Source organism: Scomber scombrus, chromosome 4, assembly GCF_963691925.1.
Source record: "Scomber scombrus chromosome 4, fScoSco1.1, whole genome shotgun sequence".
Taxonomy (NCBI): Eukaryota; Metazoa; Chordata; class Actinopteri; order Scombriformes; family Scombridae; genus Scomber; species Scomber scombrus.
In genome coordinates this window covers 18,238,853-18,249,937 of record NC_084973.1, presented here as the reverse complement: position 1 = coordinate 18,249,937, position 11,085 = coordinate 18,238,853, and the positions used below count along the sequence as shown (strand labels likewise).

The 11,085-nt window shown below is 35.3% G+C and overlaps 1 protein-coding gene across 2 annotated transcripts; it reads right to left on the bottom strand.

The window, feature by feature from the left end:
• Positions 1-2,609: 2,609 nt before the first annotated feature.
• Positions 2,610-9,703, bottom strand: qng1 (Q-nucleotide N-glycosylase 1). Of its 2 annotated transcripts, none has more exons than XM_062418284.1 (7): positions 9,653-9,703; positions 7,759-7,952; positions 7,124-7,274; positions 6,170-6,282; positions 4,357-4,500; positions 3,402-3,597; positions 2,610-3,300 (listed from the first exon to the last, which is right to left on the bottom strand). In XM_062418284.1, exons 2-7 carry the CDS (start codon positions 7,942-7,944, stop codon positions 3,071-3,073), a joined length of 1,020 nt encoding a protein of 339 aa, XP_062274268.1. In that variant the 5' UTR covers positions 7,945-7,952; positions 9,653-9,703; the 3' UTR covers positions 2,610-3,070. The 2 variants fall into 2 exon arrangements, with proteins under 2 accessions (XP_062274268.1, XP_062274267.1); XM_062418283.1 differs by having other exon boundaries at positions 7,759-7,973; positions 9,653-9,691.
• Between the last annotated feature and the right edge of the window lie 1,382 nt (positions 9,704-11,085).

Below are 11,085 nucleotides of genomic sequence, written 5' to 3'. Positions count from 1 at the left end.
GGTCTTTTATTTATATAAGACATTTCAAGATGAATCATGGTCGCACCAAATGACTTTTTTTTCAGGCCAGTGCCAATTAATCTTGAAAAACCCCCACTAAAATCACTTTCAAATTGTAATATGAATTGTCAGGTACACAACATTCTGAATGTTTGAACTACTGCATTAGATATGCTTGTTTTTATTATTTAAAATTGAGTTGTTGAAAATCCTTATACGTCATTGACCCACATACATACATACATACATACATACATACATACATACATACATACATACATATATACACATACATATATATATACACATACATACATATATACATACATATATATACATGTATATATACACATACATATATATATATATTTATATATGTATATATGTATGTATGTATGTATGTGGGTCAATGACGTATAAGGATTTTCAACAACTCAATTTTAGAATAATAAAAACAAGCATATCTAATGCAGTAGTTCAAACATTCAGAATGTTGTGTACCTGAAAATTCATATTACAATTTGAAAGTGATTTTAGTGGGGGTTTTTCAAGACTAATTGGCACTGGCCTGAAAACAAAGTCATGTGGAGCGACCATGATTCATCTTGAAATATCTTATATAAATAAAAGATCATCATTTACAAACATTGAAAAAAAAAATACAAATACTTTGTTTCCAAACACTTTATATTACTGAAAACTTGTAAAAGAAAAAGAAAAGATGTGAAGCGTGTTAAGTAAATTAATTTATTTCAAGATGAATCATGGTCGCACCACATGACTTTTTTTAAGGCCAGTGCCAATTAATCTTGAAAACCCCCACTAAAATCACTTAATTTCAAATTTATAATATAGATCTTCAGGTACACAACATTCTGAATGTTTGAACTACTGCATTAGATATGCTTGTTTTTATTATTTAAAATTGAGTTGTTGAAAATCCTTATACGTCATTGACCCACATACATACATACATACATACATACATACATACATACATACATATATACACATACATATATATATACACATACATACATATATACATGTATATATACACATACATATATATATATATATTTATATATGTATATATGTATGTATGTATGTATGTGGGTCAATGACGTATAAGGATTTTCAACAACTCAATTTTAGAATAATAAAAACAAGCATATCTAATGCAGTAGTTCAAACATTCAGAATGTTGTGTACCTGAAAATTCATATTACAATTTGAAAGTGATTTTAGTGGGGGTTTTTCAAGACTAATTGGCACTGGCCTGAAAACAAAGTCATGTGGAGCGACCATGATTCATCTTGAAATATCTTATATAAATAAAAGATCATCATTTACAAACATTGAAAAAAAAAATACAAATACTTTGTTTCCAAACACTTTATATTACTGAAAACTTGTAAAAGAAAAAGAAAAGATGTGAAGCGTGTTAAGTAAATTAATTTATTTCAAGATGAATCATGGTCGCACCACATGACTTTTTTTAAGGCCAGTGCCAATTAATCTTGAAAACCCCCACTAAAATCACTTAATTTCAAATTTATAATATAGATCTTCAGGTACACAACATTCTGAATGTTTGAACTACTGCATTAGATATGCTTGTTTTTATTATTTAAAATTGAGTTGTTGAAAATCCTTATACGTCATTGACCCACATACATACATACATACATACATACATACATACATACATACATATATACACATACATATATATATACACATACATACATATATACATGTATATATACACATACATATATATATATATATTTATATATGTATATATGTATGTATGTATGTATGTGGGTCAATGACGTATAAGGATTTTCAACAACTCAATTTTAGAATAATAAAAACAAGCATATCTAATGCAGTAGTTCAAACATTCAGAATGTTGTGTACCTGAAAATTCATATTACAATTTGAAAGTGATTTTAGTGGGGGTTTTTCAAGACTAATTGGCACTGGCCTGAAAACAAAGTCATGTGGAGCGACCATGATTCATCTTGAAATATCTTATATAAATAAAAGATCATCATTTACAAACATTGAAAAAAAAAATACAAATACTTTGTTTCCAAACACTTTATATTACTGAAAACTTGTAAAAGAAAAAGAAAAGATGTGAAGCGTGTTAAGTAAATTAATTTATTTCAAGATGAATCATGGTCGCACCACATGACTTTTTTTAAGGCCAGTGCCAATTAATCTTGAAAACCCCCACTAAAATCACTTAATTTCAAATTTATAATATAGATCTTCAGGTACACAACATTCTGAATGTTTGAACTACTGCATTAGATATGCTTGTTTTTATTATTCTAAAATTGAGTTGTTGCAAATCCTTATACGTCATTGACCCATGTATATATACATTAATATTATATATTAATATTTCTCGACGCCATTGTAAATGAGGATTCCTCCTCAACGGTATTTCGAGGTTAAAAAAAAAAAGAGGCAATTTTCGTCATGCGAAGGGTGATGAGTTTGGAGACACAACCTTTGTCCCCAAAGGCACAAACTGAACCCAATCGACTGGTCTTAAGTGTAGTTTGTGCACATACAAGTGAAGTGAAGGCTCTGGCCACAGTTAATATTTATTTTAACCTCTAAAAGCATTTTAAATCAAACCTTTCAATAAATGCATCACACTACTGTATATGCATCTAGTGAAAATGGTTTATTCTCTTCATCAAGTGTCAGTTCACAAATTCAAATACCTGTAGATACACAGATGTGTCCATTATTATATGTTCACATACAATCCATGATTGCTGGTTCTCCATGACAGTGAGAGATTTGCTAAAATTATTCAATGTCAACAACAGTAAACATTTTTTATTGACTGCAAATGAACAAGAGTGCTACTATACACTAGGACAAACACGCCGCATTGAAGCTTAACACCTGTTTCCATTACAGCTAGAGAGAAGCCCATATATCTGGCACAGAGACATGGTTGGCTTTATCCCAGAGAAAGGCACTGGTGCCAAGGCTGTACACTGAGAAGTGTAGCCTGCTGTATGTAAAGCTGCCAGCCAGCTCATCAGTAGTAAATACAGCGTGTGTGGTGTATTGGAATGTGGGCCATCTCTTTGTGGTGCTGCTTGGCATAAGGCCACAGGTAGAAGTCGATCACTGCAGAGTTAATGTCGCAAGTCTGTCCGTCTCTCTCCTTCACCAGCTCGCAAAGACGAGCTCTGATCAGCTCCACAGACCAAATCGAACAACCCCGGATCTCAACTTCTCTCCTGTCCCCTGAACTCAGCAGCTCACCTGCGAGACAGGAGACATACACATATATGCAGCATAGTTATAACAGACTATCTTTAAGCCGTTCATTTCTTCAGAAGCACAGAAACACAGTTCTGTCTTACCATTCTTGAGTGCCTGCATCAGTGTGTCAGAGTATCGTAGCACGCCAAGGTACACGAGGGCCTGAGGAACCCTGTAGTCAGCGAACATGGTGAGCCAGTCCATGCTAATGATATCTCCCTCTCCTCTGGCCTCCATGACACCCCAGAAATCTGCCACCAGTATCTGAGCTCGCTTGTACAATGAGATTCTCTTCCCCTGAAACAAACAAGAGGATATCTACATACTCTGCTCATACTGTACAGTATGTGTGGTCTTCATTTGTTCTTAAGTCATTGTTATTAATTAATAAACAAATGGTTGATCACCAAAGTAACATAATATAGCAATAAATAATAGCAATACAATTTTGTATAAAGAGTTTAGTGTGACTATATAATATGAGGAAGACATGAGAAAAGACGCTGCTCTGTCTTTGGCCAGGAGGTGGAACTCTCACATCATAAGTTCTCCATTTCATGAGCTGAATGATTAGTGATCCAATGTATCCTCAATCACATATTTCTATTTGCTTTACATCTTTTAAAATCAGAATATGAATTTAAAATATGTACTCAACTGTACATAGATTAATTGAATTCAGTCCTTTCTCACACGAACAGTGAATTTAAGGTGTAAAAATGGCTTTCATTCTGCAAAATTAAGAAGTTAAAAAAGCAATCTTTTTCAAAATGTTTTGGAAGTTCTAGTGTGACATTTTTGTAAATGGAAACCTATGTAATTGGAAACTACAATTATTTTTGTATCTGCGATACAGCAAAAGTTATAATCATTAACTGACAAAATAAAAACAACTGACTAAACTAAAATTAGATGTGTTTTTTATCAAAATGATTAAATCCTGAGCTTGTTTAAAAAAAATATAAAATTTCAAAAACGTTTGGAGAAAATTATTATTTTTTCTCTCTATACATTCCCATGTGTAAAATGTAAGAATCAGTCCACTACACCTCTAACCTCAAATGTAGCTTCATCCCTGTAGGAGGGAATCTTTTCCACAATAAGCTCCACCATCTTCCTGGCGTCGTTCCCAGCTTGGCTGACAAAACTCCGAAAGCTTCCACCATGTTCCAGTAGCACACGGCCGCCTTCAGTCAGCACCTTGTTAGACAAAATCAGTATGTGATGTGTTAAAATTTAACAGTAATAATCAGTAGGTGGTTAATAACTGCATATTTTAAATAAAACTTACAAATAAAGGGAATTAACAGGTAATAATGTAACACTAATAACAAAACAATTATATGAGCTCATTTTAAACATGCTGTAGATGATCATGGAGGTCTCTACAAAGTGATGAGGACACATTCACAAACTCTTCAAACTTTATTCAACTGTTAGATGAATTAATGAAATCTTTGCAGATTGCTCACATACTATTTCTTTGCAGATTAGGTGAATCTGCAAAGAAATAGTATGTGAGCATGAAATTACATTTTTTATTTTGACTTTCATTAATAATAACCTGTCTACACATAAAGACAGACACACACACACATATACATATATGAATATGACAGTACACAGGACTATATAATGTCAGACACTTCATGTAGGAATATGACAGTATGTTAGGTTTCGATTCAATGTACCTTCTTTGTCCAGAAAAGACTGTATTGAGTACAGAGATAAGATGATTTTGGTTTTCTCACTACATCTTTTTCATCGTTTGTTTTCACAGTAGTGTTTTATATTACAGTCCTCAACATAGAGCATAATTATTCCCTGTTTGCAGTCTAATTGTTTGTACTATTTTTAACCACTAGGTACGTATTCTAATATTATGAAGCAGAGTACTGAGCAACAAAGCTGTAGGTTCTTGACAGCTACACAGTGACAGAACAGTGATCCTCTGCTTTTACAGCTGCTAGATGAACACTTCTGGTTTTCAGTGCAGCTGATTTACTATTGAACGCTCATCATAAAAAAGCTTTACTGTATTTACTGTACTGCATAAGAAACACCCAGTATAACAACAGTGTCATTTTACATGAACCTGAAGTCACCTGAGTACAATATTGTACCCCATAAGTACGCCTACTTTTCAACATAGACAGTGACAAACAGGCTTTAGGTTCCCCACAGTATGGTCCCAGCAATACTCTCTATCCTCGACCTCGGTTTGTTCAAAAGTAAAACACAAATGTAATCTTTACATATTTACTAATTACCCCAAAGCTATCATCTTCTGTACACCCTCCAGAGTAAGTGAGCAGTGTATGTTGATCTTTAAATCTCAGTCATCACCCTGTCTTCCCCAAAGCTTACAGCTTTGGTCAATTTTAACTTTACCCCATAATAATTAAAAAGGTAGTTAACATAGCTAAAGTATAAAATCTTTGAAAATTCCCAGATTGCTTCCCCCTTCCCCCTATTCCCTATGTATCAGTACATGCTGTACTAGTGCAAAAATGTTTGTGTCGATAGGGAATAATTAGGCTGTGCATTAGGGCTGTAATTTACAGTTTGAGCTGCACGCTCAAAATAAAAGCAAGGTTTTGCTAACACTGCTGTAAAGCCTCTCTAGATGGGTTCACATAAAAGTCAGCATTGCTTCATTTCGGAAGTGTCAAATATTACACTTGAGTAAACTCAGAAGACAGTAGACTCAGAAAGTAGCAAAATGTCAGTCGTACTTTTTGTTACCGCATTGAAAATGTATCAAATAGTTAGATCAATAACACGTTCTGATCAACATTGTACAGTGTCAACGATTTTTGATGATTGTTACATCCCTAGTATAAGGGAAATAACATGACAGTGTTCAAACCTGGTGACGCTCCTGAAGCATTGGCATGGGTGTTTCATTGTCTGATCGAAGGACATGTCCCAACTCCTCCACACTCATCTGAGAGAAGTACTTTGGATCAGTGATGGGTATTCCTGTGTAGTAAAGAGAAGTAACTATGAGGATCTATCTTTATATAATAACGACTGAATAGTAAAAGGACACTCAAGGTAACTAAGTTACAAAGTTAGAGCATGCTATAATAACAGGAATATAACTCCACAGTAGCCATTTCTCACAAAGCTCAAGACATAATTTGTTCTGATCTCATGCTGTCAACCCCTTGAGATTCACACTCTGTGCAAAGCTACCTTTACTTTTCTCAGAGAATCTCTTGTAATTATAAAGGCCACAACGACCACACATTGAGAGCACTATTCCATATGAGACATAATTGATTCATATCCGGAGTCAGTCACGCTAATTATGAATGATGCACAGACGCATGCAGAGCTACAAGCAATTTCCCAGCAGTCCAAGTTCAAGTAAAGGGCACATACACAATAATTGGCAATTGTGGTGCACAACAATAGCACACAGAATAGAGGAACAAAAAGAGACATCAAAAAGGGCTTGAACATACTGTATATCTACATGTATTTCTCCAGAGAAGAAGCTAACCAGAGGGATACATCAATCAAGAAAAGGGCAAACATGTCATGTTACACTGTCAGTGTATGGAGTTACCTTTTCTGCTCAGCCGCGACAAACAGTCTCATAATTTTGACATTTCTATCACCCTGGTTGTTTTGTTTTGCACTGATTCAAAAGCAGACAACAGCTAAAATACATCACCTCTACTTTGCACTGAGGATACAGTGGTCAGACATTCTCTAGCTAAATCAATTTTCAGTAAAGCAAAACACTAGGCATCCAATTGAAAAACAAAACTCTTCAGTGCTACAGGACTTTCAATTCAAACCTTTATAGTCTCACCTTCCTCCATGGCCCTGGTGATGGCAGCACACAAGGTCATGTAGCCTGTGTATGTGGTTCCTTTATAGGTGACCTCGCACTGCTGAGTTTCTTTGTCTGGCCAAAAAGAGAAGTTCATGGTGTCTACCACAAACACCCAGTTCAAAGCCTGCAGTGTCCAAAAACACAGATTATCAAGACAGGAGAAAAACTGGCTGGAAACCTGAAAGTTCTAACCAAAGACACTAAAATGTACAACAAACACTTGTGAACTCTGGAAACTCAAGATAAAAACATTCAATTCACCAGTTGTTCTCTATTTGTTATCTATTTATGTGACATCTGAGTAAACTCATTAGTAATTAACTTTTAAGATATCATGGCAATATTTTCTATTATTGTGCTTTTGATTAACTTTTGGCCAGTTTTCACTAAGACACGTAAATCCCAATTTTTTATTTTTTTTTTATAAGAAATGATCAATTATCTGTAGGATGTAGAACAACAGTAAATCTAAATCCATCTTGTCCATATTTTTGGCAATATTAATTCTGTGCCCTGTAATTCTTTTATAAATCCTGTTTGTTTCCATTGAACAACAAAATAATCAATATTCCTTGCTCATGTATTCAGCTCTCTGCTGACAGACTCCCCTGGTCAGAGGTGGATGCCGGGGTCAACGGATTTGCCTTCTTCCAGCCACTGGCAGTCAGATGATCACTGTGTCTGAGAGTGTAGAGCAACTCTGCAACTTTCTGCACTCCTTCCTCCTCCACAAACACATCTCGACTCCGATCTGCTACAAACTGGCCAGACTCTCGAGGATACAGAGGTGGCTTCATGATGGATACTGTATGGAGCAGAAACAAACCTGAAGGGACACATGTTGGCATAAATACATATACACATATGAAATGCTGCAGTGATATGTCACTTCTCAAGTCTGGTAGTGTTTTCCAGCACTTTCCATATTCATTTATAGAGATAATTATTAAAGTAATTATTCAGATACAAAATACATTTGTGATTGTAAATATGTATACGTAGTCCATGTTCTAGTCATGGACATTACGACTTCAGGCAAGCATGGGTGGGTGCAGAGGGAGTGTGGATGCCAGTGCCCTTTTCATATTTAAGCACCAATATCTGACATACATCTCGGGGGAAGTGTTATTTTGGAGATTATTCCTCTGCCTTATTAGATAATTCAAGATGAAAAGTAACAAACGATGATGACAGAATTCACTCCGTGCCGTGTAACTAGGCGCTGAAACTAAATATGAACAAGTCCTGACATTTTTCCAACCAGAACCTTACATGACACAGAGCTCACGGAGTAACACATCTATATCCACGTGATTTTGAGAAGATAGGTTCAGAATTGTTTATGTCTGTCTTAAAACAACAATCAGCTGCCCATATCAACAGTGAAAGAGGTTTTCCTTTTTAAAAGATCCTCTTAAAATGTGCTTCCAATGCAAGTGGCGGGAGCAATAATCCACAGTTTGTCCAACTAGTAAATAGTTTTTTTGAAGCTTATATGAGGCTTCAGCAGTCTGAATTAGTCATATCAAGTGGATATCTGCCACATTAACAGTTTTCTTCTTTGTGTTTCCTCTGTCAGTATTTCCTTGTTGAGCTTTGGTGGAAGTATGGTAACAAAATGAGAAACGTTGGCACTAATAACACTGTAACGTTGAAAGATATTGACATGATTTGACTCATTTGAAACTTTTAAATACATTTTTGCACAGGAGGCTTGTGGATTTGAGCCCCCATCACAAACATTTTTAAGTTTGTGATGGGGGCTTTCTAAAGGTCAGTATGAACAAGAGGAATGATTGCGGCTACAGAAATCTGTTTTACTGTTCATTTGGGAACCTGACTGTTGTTTTAGGACAGAATTGTAAAATTGTTACCCGTCCTTTAATATAAAATCTTAATGCCACACATCTAGTACTACTTTTCTTATGTAGGCTCTGTATAACAGGAAGTAGAGTGCAAAAACATAAAAGCCCTGCACACACAGCATAGCAACACCTCTGACAAAACCCATTATTAAAAGAAAAAAAAAAACTGAATTATGTCCTTCTCTGTCTACCTCTAAAAGCTGCCCAGTCTTGTCCATCTACCTGAAGTGTCTCTGTTAATGATGTGCTCCCTAATAGACTGCTATTAGGGACAGTGATGCACACACATAGTGGTCCACTGAATTAAATTCATTTTCTCACTTCTTTCTGCGGAGAGTCACATGATTTATTCTCCACTCTCAAATACAAAAATGAGTTTCTTTTCTAGAAAGAGTACCCTTGGGTCAATCACAAGCCTCGTTATATCACCTCACTGCTGCTCATTGAAAAACTGCATGACCAAAGTGCAAGAAGGAGCTGATTGTAAGTCTATTCTCGCTGACTTTGTCCTCCACATGCTAACATACTTCTCTCTCACACTGCGGGTTTAACCGCACGTTTGTAGATAAAAAGTTAATGTTCAGCACAGCAGTAACCATCGTGTTTATTCGCACATAAACAAACGATTTACTTAACTTACCCAAAACTGCATGCAGACTACACACAAGATCACGAGAAGTCGCTTTCCACTACCTGATTTTCAGCTGTTGACCAATCAGAGCCTCCCTTGCGGGTTCATCACATGCTCATAAACCAATCATAAAGAGACCCGCTGAGGAAACCGGAACACAGCCTCCACTTTTTTTAATTAATTTTTTTAGTTTATTTAAAAAGGGGCAGTGTACATTCATGAACATTTCAAATTAAAATGTAAATGCACCGGAATTAGCTAAAATAGCTAGTTTTCATCCGTTGTCCCTTGGCAGGTCAGGACAGAAAAAAAGAAAAAAATATATATATATTTTTTTAAATTAAAAAAAGAACAACAGAGTGACACATCAGCACAATTAAAACAACAAGTTGTTTAAAACAGACAGACATACAAGGTTAGACATAGAGAAATTACAGTGCAGGTTATATAGTAGTCTGGTTACAGTTTTGGTTATTTTTAATCCATCTCTTAAATTTATTTTTAAAGGATAGATAACTGGTGTATTCTCTTACATCAGTAGAGAGAGTATTCCAGTAGTTTGAGGCGCGAACTGAAAAGACGTACTGCGCCTATAGCCTACTGTATAACACAGTCTCCCCTGGTGACTGCCCTTGTTGCTCTGCCACTGCTGCCCTTCAGCTCTATGAACTCACTCAAAGGGGGAGTTGCTAGCCCATGTAGTATTTTAAATATGAGACAGGCATCCAAAAACTGTAAGAAGCTGTCAAATTTAAATAAATTATATTTTTTTAGTATATGGCAGTGGTGATAGTTGATAGTTTTCTGGTCTAGTGTTTTTAAGGTCTGCTTATAGAGGGTCTCTATTGGGTGTTTGTACTTGCTTGAGACCAGCTTGTGTAACAGTATGAGATGTGAGAAAAGACCATAGCATGCACACTTGTGAGTTCACAGAACATAACGGAGTAAATGTGATTGGTATACGATATGCATGGGCTGAAACTTAATGGTATAATTTTAGAGCAATGGGGCTCATCAAATTGACCCAAGGGTCTACCACGTACATTGGCATGTAATTTGACACCTACCAGGTAATTGTGACCAGGCAATCACTTTATAATATTTGTTTATGAATCAACTAGATGTCTAGAAAAGTCATTTTATAATAATTTGGTTATTTTTCCAAGCAAAAATGGCAGTCAGGTTCTAGCTAGTTTCAGTTTCTTTAATGTCAAGTTTTACCCATTTCCTTAATATATTTATAAAATAAATACGTGTTTGTATCTTTGGGATTTGGAAGAAGACATTTGAGTCATCACCTTGGACTTTGGGTATTTGTCACTGCTTTGTAACATTTTCTAAGCAAAACTATAATGAGCAAATAATCTACAGACTAAGTAATACTGAAAATAATGTCTAAATGCAGCCTTAAAACATGCAGAAATGTCAGTTTGACTGTCATC